This window comes from Saccostrea echinata, unplaced genomic scaffold (genome assembly GCF_033153115.1).
Source record: "Saccostrea echinata isolate AGI-Se365-2 ecotype Australia unplaced genomic scaffold, CSIRO_AGI_Sech_v1 ptg000042l, whole genome shotgun sequence".
In the NCBI taxonomy this organism is placed as follows: domain Eukaryota; kingdom Metazoa; phylum Mollusca; class Bivalvia; order Ostreida; family Ostreidae; genus Saccostrea; species Saccostrea echinata.
This window is the reverse complement of record NW_026889791.1, coordinates 2,161,079-2,188,506: the sequence shown is the minus strand read 5'-3', so window position 1 is coordinate 2,188,506 and position 27,428 is coordinate 2,161,079. Positions and strand designations below refer to the sequence as shown.

The following is a 27,428-nucleotide window of genomic DNA, read 5'->3' as shown; positions in this document are numbered from 1 at the left end:
AGTTTTCCACATTAGCCACATGTAAGAAAGTTTTCCTGTATTTTTGTGTCTTTCTACACCCTTTGAATAACTTTTTCACACACACCACATTTATTTTACATTTGACACTGTTTTTCTATAAAATATACACATGAGGTCTTTCTTCTGAATGTATTTTTATACATTTCTATTCAGTTTTTGTCTTTCAATGGTGTCTTTTCAATAATTACTTTTCACATAAACCATGCAATTGAGGTTTCTCCTTTGCATTTATTCATGTTTCTGTACACCTTTTGAATAACTTCTTACACATGTCTTACATTTCCACACACATCACTTTTTTAAAAAAATTCTCTATGTTCCTGAACTCTTTTTCAAAAACAATCACATTCTGTGGGATCTTTATCAGCATCAATATTTCTGTAAATGTTAAGCTCGATTGAAAAACCTTCCACTGTTGCACACAGAAGGTTTCCCTACAATATCATTATATTTTCTTATCTGTATATTTAATTTCTCTGTCTTTCATAGGCTTTATCTTGACAGGGAGTTTCACCGACATGCATCTTCAGGTCTCTTCATGTCAACTGTCCGACTGTACAATTTGCTTTAAACCCCATAATTTTATAGTTTATCATCCATGTGTGTCTTCATGTGTCTCAGTAAGGAATCTGATCTGCTGAGTGACATTCCACAAACATCACAGGTATAAGGTTTATCCCCTGTATGAATCTTTATATGTTTCTTCAACGCACCTGACTCAATGAATGCCTTCCCGCACACATCACATTTATAAGGTTTAACACCCATATGTATCCTCTTGTGTCTATGTAAGGCTAATGATTTGTTGAATGCCTTCCAACACACATCACATTTATGACTTTTATCTTGTCTATGAGTCATCATATGTATCTGTAAATGTTCTGAATAGGTAAAAGCCTTCTCACACACATTGCCATTAAAAGGTTTGTCACCTGTATGTGTCTTCATGTGATAGTGTAAGGTACCAGATTGCGAGAATGCCTTCCCGCATACATCACATTGATAAGGTTTCTCACCTGTATGTGTCCTCAGGTGTCTCTTTAAACCTGCTGATACCTTAAATTCCATCCCACACATTCCACAATAATAAGGCTTATGACATGTATGTTGTTTAATATGTCCCTGTAAGTTACCTAATGCCTGTCCACACACATCACATATAAAGGGCTTATCACCTGTATGTGTCCACATGTGTTTCTTTAAGATACCTGGTTTGTTGAACGTTTTCTCACATACATCACACTTATAAGGCTTATCACCCGTATGTATACTAATGTGACTCCGTAAAGAGGCGGAAGAGGTGAATGCCTTCCCACACGCATCACATTCATAAGGTTTAACACCTGTGTGTGTCCTAATGTGTCTCTGTAAGGCACCTGACTGGTGGAACCCCTTTCCACACACATCACATTTATAACGCTTATTATCTGTGTGTGTCCAAACATGTCTTTGTAAGGTACTTGATCCAGCAAATACCTTGCCACACACATCACATTTATAAGGTTTCTCACCTGTATGTATTCTCTGATGTCTCTCTAAGTTACAAATACGCCTGAATGCTTTCCCACAAATGTCACATTTGTAAGGTTTATCACCTGCATGTGTCCTAACGTGTAACTTAAAAACTCCTGGGTCACAGAAAAACATCCCGCACACATCACATCTGTTAGCTTTATCACCTGTATGTATCCTCATGTGTCTATTCAGATCTGATTTTTCACAGTTTGCACTCTGAAACGAACAACATTTAAAAAATTTTCACCCATGTTTACCAACATGTGGTCCTGTAAATGATCTAAAGGTTGTCCCACAGATGTTATATTCAGGAAGCTTTTTTTCTTACTTGCATACTGATGTGCCTTTCTCCATTCTTTGTTTGATTGGCATAAGCCCTTTTGCTGGGTAACTTCAGAGCATCGCATTCAATATACACACTGGATGAAAATGCTGTTTTCTGCACCTGTAAAATTGACAAAAATAAATCTTTTTAATTCTAAATCAAGGTACTAGTTTGTTTGTTGGTTTGTTTAAAGTCCCTTCAAGAATTTTAACACTCGTATTGAGATGCCACCATCTGCTAGTGAAGGGCTGCAAGTTCAGACCTGTACTCAGATCATAGGGCCTTTGAGCAGTGAGGGACCTTTTTCGTGCAAGAACCTATTGCGACATGAAACCACGTACTATATGGTCTCATCTGAATAACTGGTCTCCACGTCGCACTGTAGAATCCAACCCATGACGTAAGGATCAACTCTTCACTCCATACTAGTTTGTTGATATCAAGTCAATGTATCCATCATAAGACATAAATGATCTAGCAGAATGCAGACTATTGTTCTTCTTTATCTTAAGAATTAATGCATTTTCATTATATGGCAAATAGAGCCCTGTTGTAACACTGAAACACCTGAATCAGGGGCCATGAATTTCATAAAATTAAGTAGGGGGTTCAATGATCATTATAATCATGCTAACAGTTTGACTGTCCAGGAGTAAAGAAGATTTTTTTTAAAGATTAAATTTATTTTGATGTTTTTAGCCCCACTCCTAAGGGGTAGAATTCACATTTTCTCCCTTGACCCAAAGATGCTAAATTAAATATCAAAATTGGTTGAATTCATTCAGTGGTTCTAGAAGAGAAATTGAAAATGTTCAATTGTTAATGAACGATAGAAAGGTTTTTTTTAAAGAGAACATAATTGTAGGAGGAGTAATCTTTTAAAGAATTTGGAAAATTTCTACCTTTACTAATTTTAGTAATCATGGCAATAGAGTACAAGTACATTGAAAATAAAATTCAGATACACAGAATTTTGTATCTTAGTGTACTCTACTTTGTGTACCAAGATATATTGGCAGAACTGTTAGTGGATACCTTACAATAAAAACAGACAGACATACAGACAAGAAATACATTGTGCAAAGAAAAACAGTACAGGGTTACTTTTGTTAGATAAGTCTGTAGTGGGGTGCATTTGTCCAAATGATTTTCTGTACATTCTTTCACACTGCAGCTTTATGTTTATATTTTTATTACAGAGTGGGGTGAATTTCAGTATGGGGTTCCTCATGTCCATAGCTACTATTGACAAGTCCCATAACATGTCTGAAAATTCTTATGGGGTTAATTCTATTTTTTTTTTTAACCTAGCACAGTCAAATCAAACATAAATAAACCATGTTATTGTTTTGTTAACCCCAGAATACAAAAATAACCCCAGAATGCTGGAAAATATGCGAATTTTACCTCACAGTGTAAATCTGGTAAGAGCAAACAGACAGACAGTCTAACAGATGAACAGATGGACAGACAGACAAACACCTGAATATCGTACAAGCTCTTCTTGTACCTGACCAGTTGAGCTAAAGATATGCTGCTTAGAGGGACTCAAATGTTGTCTTTTTCTATTAAATAGTTTTTTGAACTTACTTATTAAGTAAAGCAAACTGGAATAGACATATTCATTTTGTTTTTTGAAAAAGGCATTTACTCTGACATCTAGAGGCCAGTAGAGGGAACTACAAAACACCAGAATCTTGATACAGGGCTCTATAAATTTAATTACCTTCAACATTTCCTTCTGCTGATCTTCTCCCTCATTTACAAGGTCAGTATTCCCAAAAGTTTGCTTCTTTTCTACAACAGATTCAGGTAATCTATAAGGACAGTAGAATTTTTTTTTACAAGTGTGTAAACAATCAATCTTTTGGTTAATCAGGGCACCTTGAAGATTGCAGCCTTTACAAATAGGGCTCAGCTGTACATATATTGGGTTGAAGATTTCAATACAGTGCAATTTTATTTACATTCAATTCTCAGTACTTCAATAAAATATCTGTTTTCTTTTTGTTTTTTTTTTAGCCAAATACCAAATCAACATAGATTTTAGTATTAACTGTATAAAACTAGCTTTCACTGTAAAACTAAAATGTATAGTACATGTAAATGGGCAATGTTTGATTTGATTTGTTAATATAAGAAATTTTAATTAGTATTGCTATAGCTGTAATTGTGAACAGTTGGTATTTTGGGAAAGGTGCACAGTGAGTGTGTGGGTGTGTATGTGTGTGGGCGTGTTTGTGTGTGGGTGTGTTTGTGTATGTATGTCTGTGTTTTTTGATCTTATGTATATGAAAACTTTTTCAAAAATAAAGCATTAAAAAAAAAGATTTTAGCATTAGCAGTTATTTTTGTTTTAAATTTTTTACAAGATAAGCAATACTTCAATTAAACCAAATACTCTCTCTGGTTGTTAGTGCAGGAATAAATGTTGCAGCTATTGTAGAAAAAAATAACCCTTGTAAGCTGGTTATGCATTTCTAATTAATGTTTTAACATTTTAATTAACCTCAGAAAGAACATTGTTAGCTGCAATGTTAATTCCCATACTTACAAACAAGGAAATTCATTTTATTGATTATATTTATATCTGTATAAATACGTGTACTAGTAACCTTATATAGTAAAACTTATTATGTTAAATATTGTGTCACTGATATGTATGTCATTATATGTTTCATTGATGGAAGAGCTGCTGCTCAAGAAATCTATACAGGTGGCTGCTTAGCAGTATTTACTGATTGATTAACAACCATGGTTTTCATATAAAGGAGATAATATTCAGTGGATGTAAATATATAATCAAAAAATCAGTTAACAGAAATGACTAGAGCTCTCCTCACAACTTGGAAGAAATATTTACTATCAAGGACTTGAATATGGAGTTTTGAGACATACTGTTGAACTTTGGTATCTGGAACACTGACATCTCGAATACCCTGGATATGTCGAAGTGATTTGGAAGTCCCAACCCCTTATTTTTTAAGTATTTTACTCTGGATATCTCAAATGCTCAGATATCTCAAAGTTTTTTCTCAGTCCCATTGAGTTCGAGATAAGAAGGTTTGACTGTATTTACAAATTCAATCCAGTCGCCTGCATGGTGCAGTGGTTAGAGCGTTTGCTCCAGTGCTGTGGCAGAAGGAGTTGATCCTTACATCTTGGGTTTGAATCCAATGTGCGATGTGGAGACTGGTGAGACCATATAAAACAAGTACCTTTGTTGTCTTATATTAACATCATTAAGTGCTTCATATTATAGGAAGCAGTTTTTGATGTGTTTTAACCAATGAGATTTGTTGACGTGTTAAAATGACTGAATTTAAAACAAAAGTTAAACAAGTTAGAAAGTTGAATGCATAATATTTCTAACTAACATCGCTAAATATAGAAAGCGAACCTTGGGGCCACCAATGGCTAATCTGATGCACCAATTTTCACTTCAATGCGACTTTGGCACATGGCACAAGTAGAAGTCAAAAATGTGAAAAGTTTACAGATGGACAGACAAAAGGGCAAACAACACCGGACAATAGGTGATCAGAATAGCTCACTTGAGCTTTCAGATCAGGTGAGCTAAAAATGTTATATTATGAATTACTTTAGTTATATTTTAGTTTACAAAGAATCTTTATCATGTATTTGTTTATATACCAGTAGGTTCCTCTTCCATTTCAGACTCTTGACTTCTGGAATGAGATGTTGATGACATCTTGTTCTCTGACATCAAGATCTAATTATAGCTCATTAAAACCCTGTAACAAAATATACAAATGATTTAAACAAATTAACATTTTTCTTGAAAATAAGTAAAAAAATATTTGAAATATGGTAAAATGACTATTTGTGTTTATCTTGATAATATTAATTTGTTTTGAAGAATTCACAGTATGAGGACTGAGGAGGCTTACAATTAAATCAGCAGGTACTTGTACCATGTGTACTAATATAGACTACTTTTACAATCAACTTGAGCTTCGAAACAATGCCCACATATATTCACAGCACCATGAAATAGATAATTGATTCAGAAGTGGCCCAACACCTATATCCCATATTTATTATCTGGTGTTTGGACAAATCCCAGTGGTTTAGACCGTTTAGCCCCCGCTTCCCTGCTTGCCCCGAATTGTTCAGCCCTATTTTCTATTTCTTTGGATAAATTGGAGTAAATATTCTTGTGTTAGATTGTTATCCAGAGAAATACTTGAAGACTTTTTTAGAGGTCAGCCCAGGTTAAAATGGGGAAACGCAGTTTCAATTGAATGAATAAACGAATCTGGTAACAAAGATAACACAATTAAGAGTTCTATTGTGATAAATGCATGTGTTTTAAGACAGCAGAATGGGTATTTTCATTGCAATATAACATCTGCGCATCCAAAATATGTCCATTAAAATATTCATTGATATCACATCAGACCTAAAACCTAAAAGTGGGACCCAGTTTGGTTCTACAATATTTGATTTAGGCCTATCGTGGAGAAGTTGAAGGGGGTGGGGTGGGGGTGGTCAACTCCTCAAAAGAGACTAGTTTCGCCCTGATTCGTTTAGCACTTATTTTTCTTCTTTAAAAAACAAAAAACAAAAAACTCTATCAGTGAGAAATTCTCAAAAATTCCCGTAAACGGTGAGGTTTCTTTCATTACTTGAAAGAAGAATCATTCCATCTAGTCTATTTAGGTTTAACAAGTATGCTCAACCTGTTATTGTAGGGGAACTCGTAAGTCGTAAGACTACCCCATTATCTCTAAGGCAATCAATTTTGGCAATATCCACAGGGACTCGTCAGGATTAATTTGTCTTCTTTCTATTCGACCACCCTTATTAAAATACACACAAATTAATCGTGACGACCCCCTGTGCAATATCTTTATTCCTTGCAATGATAATTTTTATAGCAGTTTTGTACAAAGATCAACAGCAGTAAATCGTTTCTTTTCTTTTTTTCAAATAATGAGAGAAAATACCTGCTTTATCATTTATGTAGGCATACCCTACATTACACTACACAACAGGTTACACACCATTCAGTCCATGTATAAATGAAGCGAAATGCCGATCCCGATCTTTATTGAGATCCTAAAGTAAAAGAAAAGCCCCCGAATAAACTATCTTTTTTTAAACAGGTAGAAAAATCTAACACTAGTAATGAATGAATGAATAAATAAATAAAGCATACAAAAAAATAAACAAATAAATAAAGAAAGAAAGAAACAAATAAATAAATAAATAAAGAAATGAATAAAGAAAGAAATATTCTAGTCAAAGTCTAAAATTAAGCTTCTTCGATCCGCGCCGTATACAATCTGTGCCAGTGTAACACGGAAGCAGGTGTTTGTCTATCATCTATTGCCAACGACGATGATGTCACAAGGGTTTGTTATGTCTGTCTGAATCCTATGAAAATAAAAACAAAAACAAAGAAATCCCCGATATTTGCTTTAAAAAAAAATTAAATTTATTTGTACATTTAAAAAAAAAACACACCAGTTTTTAAAGTGCAATGTACGCTTATTTTCAACAGCAAATATCGGGGATTTTTTTCCCTTTTGCTTTAATTTTTATATTAAAAAAAATTAATGCGTCTGATGTGATATGACCTATACTATAATACATGATGCAAAAAATTAATGCTAATCGTTATCTACTTTGTTTCTTTTAGATATGGATGAGCAAGAAAAGCATTATATTAAAAAATAATTGTGTTTTATTAATAACTATACCAAACAGTTCAAGAGGTCCATGAGCCACAACAATCAACGGAGTCACCAGAATTTTTTTTCGAAGATATTTTTTCCTTCTTTAATCATTGTTAATCAAGTAAAAAAAAAAATGATTCTTTAAGGCCAATTTTCAAATAAAGTTTGTTTGCCCTCTTCTGACTCAGAATGGGAAAAAATGGGTTGGTAGGTAGGTGAGAATTTTTTCCCCCAGAAAATTTAAATATCAACGATGAATTTTCAAAATCTATTTCCAGGAATGCATAAAAATAATTGCTTCCTGGGGGTTAAAAAAAGTATTTAGTCGGGCCATTTTTAGCTACATAGCCAGTCGGTCGGGAAAGGGCAACCAAACAATTCTTAAAGAATAGTCTAATATATATCCCCCATCCAAGCCTCAGTGAGTAAAGATTTCACCAAACTTGAATCCACAATAAATATAAATGAAACAAAAACATCCTCGCAGTTCTGGACAAGAACACATTTTATGAAAAATTTGATGCCCAATTTTAATGTAAAGGGTGTATTTTTTAAAACCGTTTTTACACGTTATTTCTTTAAAAAATGAATATAAGGAGAAAAAAAAAAAAGTTTGGTAAGTTATTTTGCTGTACCGTCGCCTTAGACTGCGTAACCACGAAACTGTTTATGTATATTAACTTTTTTTTTTTTAATCTTGACACTGTGGTCATTTTATTATCTCTAAACAAATTCTGCGTGTAAGCTTATTTTTCAAAATTGTGTAAACTTTTTTCTGTTTCCCGTGTTGAGTCAAATTAAGCCGGAGGCTCGACTCCTGCTGTTGCCCTTCCGTCAATCCCTTTAAGTTTCAGCTTTGCAAAAAACTGAATTAAGTTAACTACTTTTTCTTGTGGTATAAAGTGCTGGAAAGTTAATAGTATATTTTGCAATCACATTTTACTTTTGCTCCACACGGATTAGAAACCCTTGACTTGAGAAGATGTTAGTAATCATGCAGGACATAAGGGTACATGTATACCGAACGCACCATATCCTTGGTTCGCAAACGTTGTTATTGGCCGACCATGGTTAAGGATATTGAATCAACTGCAAGAAATGTGAGAGATATTCAGTCGCCAAAGCCCCTCTTCCGAAAACCTGACCAATCTCGAGCTACTCACAAGTAATTCAGAGGGAGGGGTGGGGTCGAATCCAAAGCCAATGATTAATAATAGACTGAAAGTTAAAACTTAGATTTTAGAAATCATAATTTTTAAATTTAAAAATAAGTTTGAAAATATTACTAGCTTCTGAAAATTAAAAAAAATCAATAATAAAGAAACCTGATTTGTTTTGTTATTTCAAGCGTTATGCATATTTTAATTTTTTGACAAAAATGTTCTCAGTTCATGATCATAAGGTCCGGTCTGGTCCATCGCATACTTAGCTGGTAACAAGTTAGATTTGAACATATTCCATTAGCAATCTGACATCTCTATCAAATATTGAAAAGAGTCTGACAAGGTTATACTTATAAGTTAATGGGGGAAATATATATAAACATATTCTTCTTAAACGTGCAACATTTTTCATTGTAAACCAAAACATTCAATTATGTAAGATTTTCAAAATTAACCCGTACGGCATGTAGTTTATATGACCCCCTTAAATATTGTTTTTAAACCCTTTCACATTCAGACATTTTTTGAAAAGATTTTTTCGAGGCTGAAGATTTTTTAAAAGGCCTCCTAATCAAATGAGAGGCCAATGGGCCGCAACGCTCACCTGAGTCACTATGGCCATTCATCAATAGATTTTTTTCCTAGGTATATTCCTATGTAAAAAAAAAAAAAAAAAAAAAAAAAAAAAGGTCACATATAATGGTTCTACCTATGACTATTCAGGCCTTCGCTAATCTTGCTAATCTTGAGAAGAAGATTTTTAAAGATTTTTTCCCCTACATATTCCAGTGCTGAACGTTGATTATCTATTGTGGCCAAACCTTCCTCCGGGGATCATGATTTGAACCATCTTCGCTAGCCAAGGGTTTCTGATACGCTACTCTCCTCATAAGCCCTTGGCATACGGTGTTAAAAAAAGTTGGGATTTTTTTCTCAAGTTGTGATTGGAGTTGATCGACATCGTTCGACCAATCAGCAATTGTTTTTTGTAAATAACGATATATGCGTTCGGGATATATCTTGACTCTTTAATATCGGTAATGTAAAACGCAAGTAAACAATGATCCGTAAGATAACATGCCATTCTATGAATAGCTATATGGTGTCATCCAATATAAAGCTACGTGCAAACTATGTGATTAAGAATATATACTGAAGATGTAAATTTGCACTTTTACATGTTTAAATAACAAATCAACATAACTCGATACCTTCTTGTTAATTATTCTTTAAAAACAAAATTTTTTTAAATATGCTTTTTAGCTCTGTCGATGACGCAATCTGTGCGAACCTGGTAAGAATCATGATCACGTGACAAAAACAATCCCGTCTTTTGTCAGCACCGTATGCCAAGGGTTTATGAGGAGAGTTGCGTATCAGAAACCCTTGGCTAGCGAAGATGGATTTGAACAAACTTGAATTTACACTATATATTGAAGTTTTCACAAAATTTTGAACTTTTCTGGTCCAGTAGTTCATGAAAAGAAGGTTTTAAAAGAATTTTTTTCCTATATATTCCTATGTAAAACATAATTGCCTTTTGTGGCCCCTCCCTACCCCCGTAGGAGTAACGATATGAATAAAATTGAAACTACACTACTTTAGGATTCTTAAAAATCAGCATGACTTTTCATGCCTTTGCTGTTCTTGAGAAGAAAGCTTTTAACAAATTTTTTTCTATATATATATTCCTACGTAAAATTTTGATTACCCAAAGTGGCCCCACCCTACCCCGGGGGTCATGATTTGAGCAACCTTGAATCTACACTACCTGAGGAAGCTTCCACATAAATACGAGGAATCTTGGCTTTGCTGCTCTTGAAAAGATTTTTAAAAAATCCTTTATTTCCCTGCATAACATTTTGATTGTGCATTGTAACCCCACCCTACCCCTTAGGGTCATGATTTGAAGAAATTTAATTCTACACTATAAAACGAAGCTTTCAGGTAAGTTTCAACTCTTCTGGCCCGTTGGTTCCCGAGAAGAAAGATATAAAGGTATGTTCTTATATATTCTGGAGCAAAACTTTGATCGCCTTATGTGGCCCCACCCTACCCCGGGTCATGATTTGAACAAACTTAAATCTACATTACTGCTTCCACATAAGTTTCCTTTTTTTCTGACCCAGTGGTTCTTGAGAGGAAAATTTTAAAAGATGACATCAAAGTTTTACTAATTCTTAATTATCTTCCCTTGGAAGAGGACATGGCTCTTCATATGAACAAAACTGTTGACAACATTCTTCGTTTAAACATATCACTAAGATCCTATAATTATAAAAATACATATTACAGGTGATTTTATCGCTAGAATATTTTATGTGTACATTTGAGGAAAAAGATGACCTTATGTATTTTATTGATATATGACGCTTTAGTGTCACTACTACTATTCATGGGATATGGACTAGAAATACGAAACTAAAATCTTTGTTCTTCGGGTGATTTAAATTCCCAAAATATAAAATTTGGAGAAAAAAGTATATATTAAAACTATTATGCCTGGCGTCCAAGTGTTTATAAACTAATACACTTATTGAGCTCAAATACAAAGGGAATGTGTAACTTTGGAAAATATACATTTTTTTGCAAATAAATTAAGAAATGAAACGTGGATTTTTAAATGCTATATTTATTCATACTTTCCATCATTAGTCATTAATAGTCCTTTATGTTGATGTGGAAAGTATGAAGATGTTTATCATTTCTTTTTTGCCTGCAGAAATTATCCAAACGCGAGGAATCATCTTTTTAACCGCCTATTTTTACTTGACGAATTGGTCACTATTGACACAATTTTTTTTTATTATGGGGTGATTTAAATTTGCCTTTACAAACTAATACAAATATTTTTGCTGCTGTGCATAAATTTATTGATGAAACCTGTAGATTATTGATGAAACCTGTAGATTTTAAATTTGCTATGTTATTGAATAGATATTTCACTTGTATCACTTTTTAAATTTATATTTCTGTGTACTATTTCAATGGCATAACATATTGTTAAATTCAAGGAGAGAAACTAGTAAGTTGTAAGAACTTGTTTCCAATCCTTTTGATTTATTCAATAAAATATGTTCAAAACATTCATATTTAGAATTATAATTTATATTTTATATATGAAATGTTCTATTGTGTACTATATAATATATAATGTGTTATTAACTATGAGAGGTATACCTCTCAGTTTTAATAAAATCCAAAAATCAAAAATCTAACATATGCTTGATCAGAGGTGCTCTAACAGCTTCCCACACTGAACTCATTAATTAATCTTTAACCGGATGCATATTTACTCATTACTCCTAAGGGACAAATGGATTTACACTATCTACTGTGTGATGCACTGTGAGTCTGCAGTACAATAGAAATGCATATTTGTCATTCTGTTGAGAACAACGTTTTCAAAAGAAGCTGCGAGAATTAGACGAGCCAGATATCCATGCCTATTTTGCAGCTTTGCATGTGCGTATATTGGAAATATCTCAATTGTACGGATTTATGTAGGCATTTAAATGTGACAGGACTTGTCAAAATGAAGATATGTAGATTTTAAACATTTTCAAGCTAAACACGAGACCTTCATTTTCTACCACAAAATGTCTAACACAGGCAGTGACTTCTATTCTGTAATCTGTATATTGAATGTTAACACGTTCTGTGAAGATATTATTAATACGTATACATTTAAACATTGTTTAAAATGATAGTGGTGATCCTTTGCTTATTCCAGTATTCATTATAATTTTAATCCGGCATTTTAGATAATTTACAGCAAATGGGTTCATTATTAAATATATTTTACTTGCATTGAAAATTTTTCATTCCTATAGGAACTTTTCAACTTAATTATAAAGTTAAACTATTAAAAAAAATAGAAATAAAAATAAAACGTCAGAGCATTATTCGAACACTTTCCTCAATAGACGTCCGCTAAGCAGCTCCTTGCTGACCACAGACCACTCAGTAACATATACAAGGTCATTCAAATTGCAAACAGTTCTTCGTATTTGGACTTAGAATTTTTGAAGACCATGGCAAAAATTTAGGTAAGTAAACTTTATTTCTTATATAGAGTGGGTCTTCGTGTCAATTTTTTGCAAATGTAAAAAGAAACACATTTTATTGCTCTTCATTATTCTCAAAAAATGGAGCGATGACCCACTCTTTCAAAAAATATACTTCTTTTGTTAATCATGATCAATTTTGCAGTTACTGTATTCACGCATTATCAATTTTGTATGCAAACGATAATAAACTTTACCTAAATTTACCAAACTGTGGAATTTGTGAGAAATAAATATACTGATTTTTTATTCGTCGTTGTGTAAGCCCGTCCCCCCCCCCCCACACACACACACACACCAGTGTCTTTGTTACAAAGTTTAATAAAATGAAAATAAAGAACTGTGTAATCTTGATGTAACATATGTTTTAATTAGGCTACTGCATGACTCTTAGATTTGTAGGGATTATCTACCATAAATCCTTTTTTAAACATTTGATTTTTTTTTTAGTTTTAGTGCTGGTTTTCGAGCTACATTTCATATTTTTTTACAGGTGTAACAAACTGGCAATTTCTAAATTGTACATGTTCTATGACTCAAATCTACATGAGCCCAAAATGACCAAGTCACTAAAAAAAAAAAACCACCTGTAAAATGTAGAGAAACTTATCCAATCATAATGAAAATAACCAGGTGCACATCTTTATACGGTGAATAACGTGTTACAATTTTTTAGAAAAATCCCTGCAATAATCTTCGGACAAGTCCGGACAAAATCCTGTCTACAGACAGATGGACAGGTGGAGATGCGGATTCCAATACATCTCCCTTAACTTTACTTGCGAGGAGTATAATATCGTTTGTATAATGACCTTGGCTTGAGGATTTTAAGAATTAAGAAACCAATGTTGTGTCATAAAAGTGTATTTCTAGGATTAGTAGGTCTTTCCTACATGTTCTTGTTAACTGAAATACGAAAAGTTTTAGACATACTTGAGTATATAATCTTTCAAAAAAAGGGGGGGGGGTGAAGATCCTATCACATCGAAAATTGTATTATAGTGTGAAAAATGATCATTTTTGTCCTCTTCTGTGTACCTATGCCATTTCATAAACTAATAATTTTGATCTTTGAGACATAGTCGAAAGTTGTGGAGATTTTACAGAAAATATTAACTAATGCTAAATGAGATATCAAAGAAAGTTGTATCGTAGTTCACGGATATTTAATTTTTCATTTTTTTGTTTCTCAAACGATAGCCATCATACTAACTTGTTCGCCCATCTTCTTTCATAATAAAAAAAGGCATCTTTCTTCAACGCATTTATTTGTCAAAGATCAACTGAAAAAAAAAACAGCAACACAGAACATTCAATTAAAACAAATACAAATTATATGAATATACATCAAGCATAAACCAAAAATATACAAGTGATTTTAGCTAATTTCATTCATTTCAACTAAACGTCATTAAGGACAATCACACAAATAAATGAAGTAAATGAAAATCTTCAATTTCGACTCAATTGTATTTAAATGATACATAAAATTAGCTATTTACTCAGACTTATTGAAGTTATTCTCACAGGATGTCAACTGTCTATGAATAAGGACTTTTCTAGGTTTATCAATGTTAGCACAGCACAAATTTTGCTCGATAAAAATTAGTAAAATTTAGGTGACAATCTTAGGATTGAACTTTTCTGCCCATATTGATTTTATAAGGGTTTTTAAGTCTTACAAGAAATATGTGGAGATAACGAACAGTATTCGAGCTCAAAGTCCATTAAACATTACAAAATAGGAACAGAACAAACACTGACCCCTAAGACATCAGAGGTGGGACCAGGTGCCATGTAGGAGTGAGCATCCCATGCCATATATGTGGACATATGTGCATCTGTGAAATTTCTCTTGGAGAAAGAAAAGTGGATGGAAAATATTTTGTTCATGTTCCTAATGTGTAAATTACTTTGGTTTCTCAGATACATTCTTAAACAAGAGGCCCATGGGCCACATCGCTCACCTGAGTAACTTTGGTCATGCTGTTCTTTACCAGATTTCCCCACTTGTAATATCTATTGTGGCCCCGCTCTACCCCCGGGGTCATGATCTTAACAATTTAGAATCTACACTACACCAGGATGCTTCCACATTTGTTTCAGCTTTTCTGGTCCAGTGATTCTTGAGAATAAGATTTTAAAAATTTTTTCCTATATATTTCAATGCATTCCCTATTGTGGCCCCGCCCTAACCCTAGGGATCATGATTTTAATAATTTAGAATCTACATTACCCCAGGATGCTTCCATATAAGTTTCAGCTTTTCTGGCTCAGTGGTTCTTGAGAAGATTTTTAAAGATTTTTCTTATATATTTCAATGTAAAACTTCGATTCCCTAGGTCATGATTTAGAATCTACACTACCCCCACGATGCTTCCACATAAGTTTCAACTTTTTTCGGCCCAGTGGTTTTTGAGAAGATTTTTTAATGACCCCACTGTCTTTTCTTGATTATCTCCCCTTGTAAGGGGACTTGGCCCTTTATTTTAACAATTTAAACTCCCCTTCACCCAAGGATGCTTTGTACCAAGTTTGGATAAAATTGGCCCAGTGGTTCTTGAGAACAAGTTAAAAATGTGAAAAGTTTACAGACAGACGTACGGACAGACGGACGGATAACGGGTGATCAGAAAAGTTCACTTGAGCTTTCAGCTCAGGTCAGCTAGAAATGGGGCTTTTGAACTTCATGTATCCTCTAGTGGTCCTTAATGTATGCTTCTGATTCATCTTTCCGCACACATCACAATTAAAAGGTTTCTCACTGGAATGTGTCACCATGTCTTTCTGTAAGTTACATCAAATAGTGAATAATTTCCCACAGTCACACATCACAATTCTTTGGTTTTTCACCTGTATGTGTTCGTATGTGTAACTTTAAGCTAAATAATCGGTTGAATGTCTTTCCACACACATCACATTTAAAAGGTTTATCACCTGTATGTATCCTCAGATGTGTATTTAAATCCCATTTCTCTCTAAATGTTCTTTGACAGAAATCACATTGATAAGGTTTCTCACCAGTATGTGTTCTCAAATGTCTTTTTAAGCCTGTTAAATATTTGAATGTCTTTTCACACACATCACATATATAAGGCTTCTCACCTGTATGTATCAGCATGTGTCTCTGTACGGTAGCTGATTGGTTAAATGCCTTTCCACACACGTCACATTTATAAGGTTTCTCACCTGTATGTATCTTTAAATGTCTCTGTAAGGAAGCTGAATTGTAGAATGCCTTAACACATACATCACACTTGAAAGGTTTATCACATGTGTGTGTCAGCATGTGTGTCTGTAAGTTACTGGATTGGTTGAATGCCTTTCCACAGACATCACATTTATAAGGTTTCTCACCTGTGTGTATCCTTATGTGTTTCTGTAAAGAACCTGCTACGCTGAATGCTTTAGCACAATAATCACATTTAAAAGTTTTGTCTTTGTGTTTATAGTCACCTGTATGTGTCCTCAAGTGTGTTTTTAAGTGAGCCGACTGGCTGAACGCCTTCCCACACACATCACAGTTATAAGGTTTATCACCTGTATGTATTTTTATGTGTTTCACTAGGGTACCCGATTCTTTAAATGCCTTTCCACACACATCACATTTATAAGGTCTATCACTTGTATGTATTCTCTTATGTTTATGTAAGCTACTTGTCTGGTTAAAAACCATTCCACAAACATCACATTTAAAGGGTTTATCCCCAGTATGTATCCTCTCGTGTTTGTGTAAGTCACCTGATTGGTTGAATGCCTTTCCACATACATCACATTTAAAAGGTTTATCACCATTATGTGTGCTCTTGTGTTTATGTAAGCTACTTGACTGGTTGAATACCATTCCATAAACATCACATTTATAAGGTTTATCACCAGTATGTATTCTAATGTGTTTGTCCAAGTCACATGATTGGTAGAATGCCTTTCCACATACATCACATTTAAAAGGTTTATCACCAGTGTGTGTCCTTTTGTGTCTGTGTAAGCTTCTTAACCAGTTGAATGTTTTTCCACACACATCACATTTCAAAGGATTATATCCCGTATGTGTCATCTTGTGTGTGTGTAAGCTACTTGATTGTTTGAATACCACTCCACAAACATCACATTTAAAACATTTATTACCTGAATGTGTCATCACGTGATTCTGCAAAATAGCAGCGGATTGGCTAAATACTTTACCATTCCCACCAATGTTACATTCATGAGTTGCTTTGTTTGCATATGTAATGGTGTTTCTTTCTAAATCCTTTGTCTGATTTTCAATGGCAGTATAGCTGTTTAACTTTTCAGCATCACTTTGAATGTGTAAATTGAATGAAAACGTCCACTTTTCCCTCTGTAAATTTGACAAAAAAATTCGGTTACTTATTCGATAAATCATAGTTGAAACATTAGAGATAAATGAATGAACACGAGAAGGTGGATTTTGGTAAAGATCCATTTAAGTGTATATACTTATAATGCAGTGTACTTAAGCTATATTCTAAAGTTATTGCATAAGAAAAAACATAGGTAATCAGAGATTACAGAGCTCACCTCAACGAATGTTGTCTTTAAGTAAGGCAAAGTCCCACACTTAACTAATAATCTAGGAGTGTGCATCCCTAGATGCAACATTTATGCAATTTTGGTCTGATAGGGCTTGCAGTTACTTGGGAATAGACTTATCTGAAAACTTAAAACTAGTCACTCATCCAGAAAATGCAAGTCAAATCCAGCATCCAAAGCAAGTTTTGAGATTGTTCGTCCCTTGATGCATCATCCATGCAAGTTTGGTTCAGATAGGCCTTATAGTTACTTGGAAATGAGATTTGCTCCAAAAACTTTAACCTGGTTACTCATCCGGAAAATGTAGGTCACATCCAGCATCCGAAGCAAGTCCAGTAGTGTGAATCCTTTGATGTATCATCCATGCAAGTTTGGTCAATATAGGGTTTATAGTTACTTGGAAATGACATCTGTTCCAAAAACTTTAACCTGGTCACTCATCCAGAAAATATAGGTCAGATTCAGCATCCTAGGCAAGTCCAGTAGTGTGCACGTGCATCCTTAGATGTATCATCCATGCAAGTTTAGTCAATATAGGGCTTATAGTTACTTGGAAATGAGATCTGCTCCAAAAACGTTAACCTGGTTACTAATCCAGAAAATATAGGTCAGATCCAGCGTCCGAAGCAAGTCCAGTAGTGTACATCCTTAGATGTATCATCCATGCAAGTTTGGTCAATATAGGGTTTATAGATACTTGGAAATGACATCTGCTCCAAAAACTTTAACCTGGTCATTCATCCGGAAAATATAGGTCAGATTCTGCATCTGAAGCAAGTCCAGTAGTGTGCATCCTTAAATGTATCATCCATGCAAGTTTCATCAATATAGGCTTTTAGTTACTTGGAAATGAGATCTGCTCCAAAAACCTTAACCTAGTCACTCATCCAGAAAATGTAGGTCAGATCCAGCATCCGAAGCAAGTTCAGTAGTGTGCATCCTTAGATGTATCATCCATGCAAGTTTGGTCAATATAGGGCTTATAGTTACTTGGAAATGAGACCTGCTCCAAAAACTTTAACCTGCTCCAAAAACTTTAACCTGGTCATTCTTTAGCTGAAATTGCAGCATCTTAAACCTTGACTGGTACAATGAAACACACTAGAAGCATCCTCCATGCATCTCTGACTAATATAGGCGATAGAAGTACTTGAAAAGAAAACTGCTCCAAAGACCTTAACCTGGGACGCCAACGCCGAGGGTATTACATAAGCTCCCCCAACTTCGTTGAGGTGAGCTAAAAAATTTGCAAAAAATTAAACAAATAAATACAAATTAAGAAATAAATAAAATGAATAAACACATAACAAAACAAAGTCATTGATCCCAATTATGCAGTCAGTTAACATGCAAAGGATTCTTTGGTACAAAAGTAACTGTTCTTTATTCTTTATTCCCATTAATTTTCCCAATGTAAGTAAACAACAATGATTTCTGTTCACGAATAGTCCATTGTCTTTGAACATTTTTCTTGCTTAAATAAGGCGGGTACCCTATGTTGAAAACGAACTAAATAGTCTCATTATGCACACCTGTATATGATATGCTTTTCTCCAAATCCAAAAAGCACTTTTTGTTTTTGTTTAGAGCCTCCTTAACTATAGTAAAAAATCTCATTTACAATAATAATTTTTTCACTAAAGTAGACCTTGTTTACTTTCATATTTCTTAGTTAGGAAAATGCCTGACATAATGCTGTGCGATTACAGGAAAAGATGCTAATAACAAACATGCTTATAATGAATTGACGTTTACAGCGTGATTTTCATTCCCCGTAGCTTTAAAATCTTGTGAACTTAACAGATATTACGAATTACGTTTATAATGAAGCAAAATTGTCCGTCTCTAGCACTTCATTATGAGAGTGTTTTACTGTAATGCATTCTGGCAAGATGAAAATAATTAATTTAATACAACAGATATTAATCTTAAATATCTATTAATTCTCATTTCAAATTTTGATAATGAGCTGTTCCTCCCTAAATGTTCTGTAAATATGTCTTTTCATATTTTTTGCAAAACATATTTTCAACATAATATACAAGTTGTTCTGCTTCCCATCTTTTAATGTGTTTCTGAACATCCCTTGAATTTCTCTGCACCTTTATACACTCATAATTTCATCACTATTAATTCATGTACTAGTAATATTTTCGGCTTACTTTTCACAAAATGTGCCCTGAAACAAATGACACTTTAAAGGTCGTTCATTTTAAAGCATAATCATATTCTATTCAAATGTTCCTTTTGAATAAATTAAATCTCGCAGAATGTTTTTCCTCGGTATGTGTTTTATTTGTCTTATAATTATTCTTTGTCAACAAATTCTTTTCCACACAGATCACTCACTATTTCACATAAAAGTGTATGTACTTTCATGTGTACTTTTAACTTTGTGTTTTTGATGAATTTCTATAAATGCTTTTTTTTTTTTTTACATTGACTACTTTTTAATTTCACCTCTTTGTATCTTCATGAAACTCAACAAATGCTTTTCAACATACATCACAGAAAGTAGATTTCTCTCCTTCCCGTTTTTCCCTGTGTTTCTGTACAACATTTAAATATTTCTTTCCCAAACACATCACGTACTTTTAAATAGAAAAAAATGCATTTTCATGTTACATTTTTTTATCAATTGTGGTTTTCAAGTGAATGATGACAGTAAAGAACGAACAAACAGTTATCAAGATCAAACAATACAAATTGTGAGCAGAGCAAACACGGACCTTTGAACAACAAATTCTTTTTCACATTCATATCAAAAGTGATTTTCTTCTCCAATGTATTTTCATGTGTGTTTGTCTTCTAAATTACTTCCAACTTTGCCACACACATCTTGTATTATTTTGTCACTCTCTGACTTTCTGAACGCTTTTGCACATGCATCAAATCTATCACGATCTTTTACCTGTTTTCAAGTGAATCTGTAAATGTTCAATAGGTTGAAAAACTTTCCAGTGTCCCAGAAAAAAGATTTTCCCATATACCAATATGTGTAAGGTGCCTATTTTAAGTACTTGTCTATTGAACATGTTTTCCAAAATAACTTCACCATGATAATGTGTATCACTGAGACGAATCTTCATGTCTTCATGTCTTTCCAAGACAACCAAATGACTGTATGCCTTCCTATATACATAAGATTTAAATGGGCTATCACCTTCATGTGTCCTCGTGTCTCTGTAAGCTATTTGATCTGTTGAATGTCCGTCCACACACATCACCTAGATGAGATTTATCATCTGTGTGCGTCCTCATGTGCATCTCTAAGTTGCCTGATTCAGAGAATGCATTTCCACACAGATCACACTTAAAAGGTTTTTCACTTGTATGTGTACGCATGTGTTTCTTAAGTTACTTGATTGATTGAATGCCTTCAAACACTTATCATATTTAAAAGGTTTATCACCAGTATGTGTCCTCATGTGCTTCTATAAGTTCTTTAAAAATGCAGATTGCCTAAATGTCTTCCCACACATTATGCACTGGAATGGTTCATGCTCTGTGTGTGTCCTCAAGTGTTCCTTTACCCTAGTTTTTTTTCATTGAATGCCTCCCCACACAAATTACCTTTAAAAGGTTTATCTCCTCTGTGTGTCTTCATGTGTATCTGTAAGTGTCCTGAATGGTTAAACGCCTTTCCACACACTTCACAGTTAAAAGGTTTCTCACCTGTATGGATTCTCATGTGTCTCCGTAATGTACCTGATTGGTTAAATGCCTTCCCACACACTTCACATTTATAAGGTTTTTCACCAGTGTGTATCATCATATGTGTCTGCAAATTGCCTGATTCAGAGAATGTCTTCCCACACACATCACATTGATAGGGTTTATCACCTGTATGTGTCCGCATATGTTTCTTTAAAACTGCTGATTCTATGAAAGCCTTCCCACACAAACCACAATTATAAGGTTTATTGCCTGTGTGTATCCTTCTATGTATCTTAAAGTTATACAATCGTTTGAAGGCTTTTTCACACATATCACATTTATAAGGGTTATCACCTTCATGTGTGCTCAGGTGTCTCTTTAAAACTGCTGATTCTGCGAAAGCCTTCCTACACAAACCACATTTATAAGGTTTATTGCCTGTATGTATCCTTTGATGTATCTTTAAGCCATACAATCGTGTGAAGGTTTTTTCACACTTCTCACATTTAAAAGGTTTATCTCCTTTATGCATCCTCATGTTTCTCTTTAAGGTACTTGATTGGTTAAATGCCTTTTCACATGCATCACAATTAAAAGGCGTATTACCTGTAGGTGTTCTCATGTAACTATTAAAGTTTTCTGGGTCAGAGGATGCCTTTCCACACACTTTACAATTCAATGATTTCTCACCAGTATGTTTCAAAAAAACTTGTTTCTCAATATGATCTGAACAAGTCGAATCTTTCCTACTGATGTAACATTCATGAGGTTTTCTACTTACATCTGTATTGCTGTGTCTTTCTAGATTCTCTGTTTGGTTTCCATTAGAACTACAGTCCTTTAACCTTTCAGCATCTCTTTGAATATTTGAATGGGATGCAAAATCTACCTTTTCCCTCTGCAAATGTGACAAAGAAATTACTTTTATTGCTACATCAAGTTACTTGTCTGATGATATTACATGCAAGGATAAATTCACACACAAACACACCCCTACTTATGTGTTTGGAACCTACTTTTTTCGGAATTCTACTAGGGAAATAGGATAATCAGGGATCAACAAAATAATTAGACTGGTATTAAGTTAAAAAAATCTTAAGGTAGATCTGTGTATTTGCCTGAACTTGCCCCCATTTGTCACTATCACCATTCTTACTAAACAAAAAATTAGGTTGAGCACTTTCAGAAAACCAAGCTTGTTCCCTCTTACATTCTCATTTTTTTTTGTTCTTTAAAACATGTAAGGTATTCCTTTTTTTAAATTGATTATCAGAGGCATACATGTTAACTCTTCCACTTATGGCATAAGTCAACTGCTTTTTCCCGCCTACCACAAACCTCCATGATTACATTGATCACGATAAATTTCGTGGACATCCCCGCCAAGAAAAAGGGAGATATGGTAATCTAGAACTGGATGAAAACTTTTGACATCATCCATAAAAAAGAATCAGCATTCATTTAATACTTTATCTTTGCATCTCTACTTTCGTTTTCGGTCATTGCTAAAACTCCAATTCTTTTTATTGAAAGATAGGAACTAGTTTTAGATCTGAATTAAACAATGTCATTATGTGCTGCATTTGACAACTGAATGAACATTCGGAATTATTGCTTCAAGGCTATATAAACTTGCCATAACTTGGCCATAACTTTTGAACGGTTGGTGCTAGGGCTTTCATACTTCACATATGTAATCCTTGTTACAAGACCTTCCTTTGGAAACCATCGACTTTGACCCTTTGACCTTGACCTTACAGTTTAACCTTGGACATAACTTTTGAATGGTTGGTGCTAGGGCTTTCATATCTGACATGTCTATTCCTTGTGACAAGACCTTCCTTTGGATACTGACAATTGTAATCCATTAACCTTGACCTTGGAGTTTGACCTACTTTTGAAAAACTTGAACCTTGGCCATAACTTTTGAACAATTCGTACTACGGCTTTCATATTTCACATGTGTATTTCTTTTGAGAAGACAAATTTTTGGGCATCATTAATTATGACCATTTGACCTTGACCTTGATGTTTGACTCACTTTTGAAAAACTTTCACCTTTTCTATATCTATTCAATGGTTACTGCTAGGGCTTTCATAGTTCACAAGTACATGTATATTCCTCGAGACAAAACCTTATTTTGGGTACCAACATGTTTGATATGCATTTGAGAAAGTTTAATCTTTGCTATAAGTTGCCAATTTACGGGGGCATCAGTGTTTCACAAACACATCTTGTTTTACTATAAAATTGATAGAGCCCCGCACTAGCACCAAAGACTCTAGATCCAGAGGTCAAGAAAATCGCAGTTTTGGAAGAGGCACCTTTGCTCATCATAAGCATCCTCTTACCGGTAGTTTGTTTGCTAAATACTCTGGAGCAAAGAAGATTTTCAAAGAAATAATGTTTCAACAGAGCCCCACACTAACAACAGAACCCTGGCCCAGGGGCTATGAATTTTTATGTACTTTTTAACCCTCTACATGTGGTATGAAACAAGATGTGAACTTTATGACACTCTCGCCATCATGATTACTCAAGTTTGCAGTAATTTGACGTCATATTTCATTATGACGTCATATTTTGGTAATTCAGAGAAGTGACTGCATAGGATGTACTGTGATATTTTCCAGGAAGTCATAATTTACCTGCATGGTCAAGACAGGAATAATCCAAATTACGTATTTTTCTGTAAGTGACACTGAACTTGATCCAATGACCTTGAGTCAAGATCATGACTTGTCTTCAAGTCATAAGTAATTCTTGTATATAGTTTGAACTTTGAATGTTCTCCATTAAGAAGCTGTGTACCAGACAAATTTTTACTTTTTCTGTCAGTGAGTTTGAGCTTGTTGAAATGACCTTTGGAATGAATATTGTACTGAGAATATGTTTTCAATGATTCTTCATTACAAAATTACTGCCCAGACCAGACTGCAGGGTCAAGTAAACAGATGGACAAAGTAATTCCCATACCCCCCCCCCCCCTTAATAAAGTCTGTTTAAATATGCATTCAAGCAGTAAAAAAGAGGATTTTCATTTTTGAATAGAGATTTAAGATATTCAGGTTAACTCCTACATATAAAAATGGACATGCACTTTGTAAATACAAACTTTTATCTAATTTAGTTATGCAAAAATGCAGATTAAAAATGTGGGTCATTCTAGCAATCATTTTGAAAGTTGATTTTGTTGCAAACTTTGTATGTTGTTAAGATGGACAGACAGATGAATGCAATGATTACTATAGAACTCCACCATCTTGATGCAGAGTCCAAAATATTGACTTACCTTCAATATTAACTGCTGTTGATGTTCTTCTTCGTCATTCTCAGGGTCAGAAATCATGAATGTTGGTTTGTTTTCTACAACAAAGATAAATAATATGTAGGAACTGTGTAAATTCTTTTTGTTACAATCAACCAATAGGATAAATATCACTAAAGGGTACTTGGGCACCTTGCAGTGAGTATAGCAGCTACATAGCATTGTGTACATGATATGATTTAGTACACATTTTACCCTCCTACTCTTGAATGTAAATTTTTGAATCCTGATTACAATGTTCAACTTTTATTACCTACTGTAGACTCACTTCAAGCCCTGAAGGGGCTGTGAATTGTACAAATTGAAGGCTGGTCAATTTTTAATTATTACTCTTCTCATTCAACCATTGGCAGAATGGGAAAGGTTCATAAATGTGGTGATGATAAGCAAAAATACAATATTAATTTCAAAGCATAAAAAGATAAAAGTATTAAATTAAATTTTCTATCATAACAGCATAACTTAGTGATAAAAATTAGAAGAATTATACCATAAATGGAAGGGTAGGCAGGACTGTACTTAGAAAGCTTCTACTTAAGTTTCATTTCTGATCCACTGGTTCTTTAGAAAAAATACTTTTTTAAAATACAAATCCTATTTTCCCTTTTCTTAATTATTTATTTTAACAATACATGGCCTTTCATTTGAACAAATTTCAATGCCCTTTATGGTAAGTGTGCTTTGTGTCAAGTCTGGTTGAAAATGGTCAAGTTGTTCTCAAGAGGATGTTGAAATTTTTTAACAAGAGGCCCAAGGGCCTTAATGGTCACCTGAGTTTAATGCAACAATTTTGAGATGAAGCTTTATTGCTCAAAAGCAAGAGAAATAGGATGATCAGGATCAACTAAATACTTAGTCTAGTACTCAGTAACAACTCATAAGGTAAGTTCTAGCCCCCATTTATCACTATCGCCATGCAGACTATTAACAAATCATTAGTGCTTCAGTACTTTTTTTTAAACTCCTTACATTTGCCTCTCTTGGTCTTTGAAGAACATTTAATAAGAGATGTTATTTTTGTCTCATTTTTATTTATCTATTAATTACAAATCTGCCTGATAATTAAAACTATAAAACTATAAAAATACTTTTTGTATTAAACAATAAAAATTAATTCATAATTCTCGTATTCTATAAACCTTTCAAAAACATTATTAACAGTGATTAATTATGAAAGGTGAATGGCAAAGGGGAATAAGTTCCCTCTGTAGTCAATAGAATACAAATGAAAAGAGCCCTGCTCAGAACCAGAACACTTGACAATATGGTCCCGAATTTTGAAAAATTAGTACAAATACCCTTGCTTATTAAAACTTTTACCCATTTTGCCCCAAAAACCCAGAAGCAGACATTTTCAAAGAAATAATGAATTTTCCCTACTGATTCAACACAGCCCCACTCTAACACCAGAACCCATGACCCAGGGTTATGAAATTAGAGATACTCTTGTTCATATTATAATAACTATGCTGATGATTTTCAAAGAATTCAAGAAATGAAAGATTTTCACTATGTAATCAATATAGCCCCCCCCCCCCCCCCAAAAAAAAAAAAAAAAACAAGAACACCTAGTCCTGGGATCACAAGTTTTAAAAATTCTAGAAGTACCTTTGCTCATCGTAACTTTGCACTTGTTTATCTCCTCAATATCAAGGAGCAGACAAGATTATTTAATAGAATGAATACTTTTTTACTATATTACACTACCAACAGAGCTTCATCCTTGTTATCAAAGTATCAAGAGTCAAAGTACTGAGTGGTTGGGAGTTGGGACAGCCAATTGAAATAGCTTCAATATCTCCCTTGTACATCTTGTATTTGAGATACCGTGTTCCAGTGAATAAAGAATAAGAGTATTACAGAGTTTTCATTTTTATACATACCAGTGGATTCATTATCAGCTGTGAAATCATCAGAATGAGGTGTATCCCAGGTCCTGACCTCTGACATTATGACCTAATTATTGAACTTTGACATCAAGACCTAATTCTTGAACTCTGATATCATGACCTAATTATTGCTTTAAAACCTGCAACAGAGTAAACAAATAATTTATTTGCATTTTTATTTTCAAAAATAAAATAAAACAAACATATTCACATATTCAGTATGTTCATAAATATCCTAGTTATGCCATTTTAAAGATCTCATCATTATTTAATCAAAAAATTGCTCAACTTTAAGAACAATATTAATTTAAGTTTGGGTAAAACCGATGGGAGCAAATACATATATTCTCAAACAGGTATTAATAGGGGCAAAACCACTCTGGGTATACCAGGAACTGGGGTGAACATAAGATACAGGATTACTCTGAGAAACTCAATGGATAATTTTTACTTATTTTTCATCAAACATGAAAGCAAATCAAAAATAGTCTGACTGTATGCCATATGATTTTTGTTATCATTTCTTACTGCCTGAAAAAGATAACTTCAGAACTCAAAGGGAGGCAACTACAGGTGTTTCAGCAAACATTAAAAAAAAAAAAATAGTTGTCGTATTTATGAAAAGAAATTTTTGTTTGCAAAAACGTTAAGAACATAATCCTACAATTTTTGTTCAATATGAAGTTTTAAACAATTCTTGATCATTTATTTTGAAAACATCCATTTTCAAAATATAAACATAAGAGGCAGTTTTTCATTTAACGTCAATTTATTATGTAAGTGTTCCAAATGACTGCTATGTTTCTCAATCACCCGACTCATTTTTTCTCTGAAGTCCAACACTACCCATATTGCTCTTAGAATGTCAGATACCCCGGACTATGGGCATTTATGCCTTATGACACTCTGGCCCAGACAACTTGGTCCAATATATTTGACACAACAGCCCAAGATTAACAAGAGGCCCATGGGTCACAATGCTCACCTGAGTCACTATGGCCCTGCTATGTTTCAATAGCAGATTTCTATCCCCTAATGATATATGTATTTTTATGTAAAAATTTAATCACATATTTTGGCCTCAATCTATCCCCAGGGTCAAGATTTGAGAAAACTTGAATCAACACATAAGGATGCTTCCGTTTAAATCTCCAGATGTATCCATATAAATACATGTATAACTTTGCTGTTCTTGAGATGCAGATT

General features: G+C 33.8%; 1 protein-coding gene across 1 annotated transcript; it reads right to left on the bottom strand.

Annotated features, from left to right (window-relative positions):
• On the bottom strand, nucleotides 1-26,349 carry LOC133201018 (zinc finger protein 721-like). The gene is made up of 8 exons (XM_061336821.1): nucleotides 26,217-26,349; nucleotides 24,298-24,371; nucleotides 21,786-21,902; nucleotides 15,624-17,135; nucleotides 5,516-5,594; nucleotides 3,588-3,658; nucleotides 1,865-1,981; nucleotides 1-1,752 (listed from the first exon to the last, which is right to left on the bottom strand). Exons 1-8 carry the CDS (start codon nucleotides 26,281-26,283, stop codon nucleotides 604-606), a joined length of 3,186 nt encoding a protein of 1,061 aa, XP_061192805.1. The 5' UTR covers nucleotides 26,284-26,349; the 3' UTR covers nucleotides 1-603.
• Nucleotides 26,350-27,428: the final 1,079 nt, after the last annotated feature.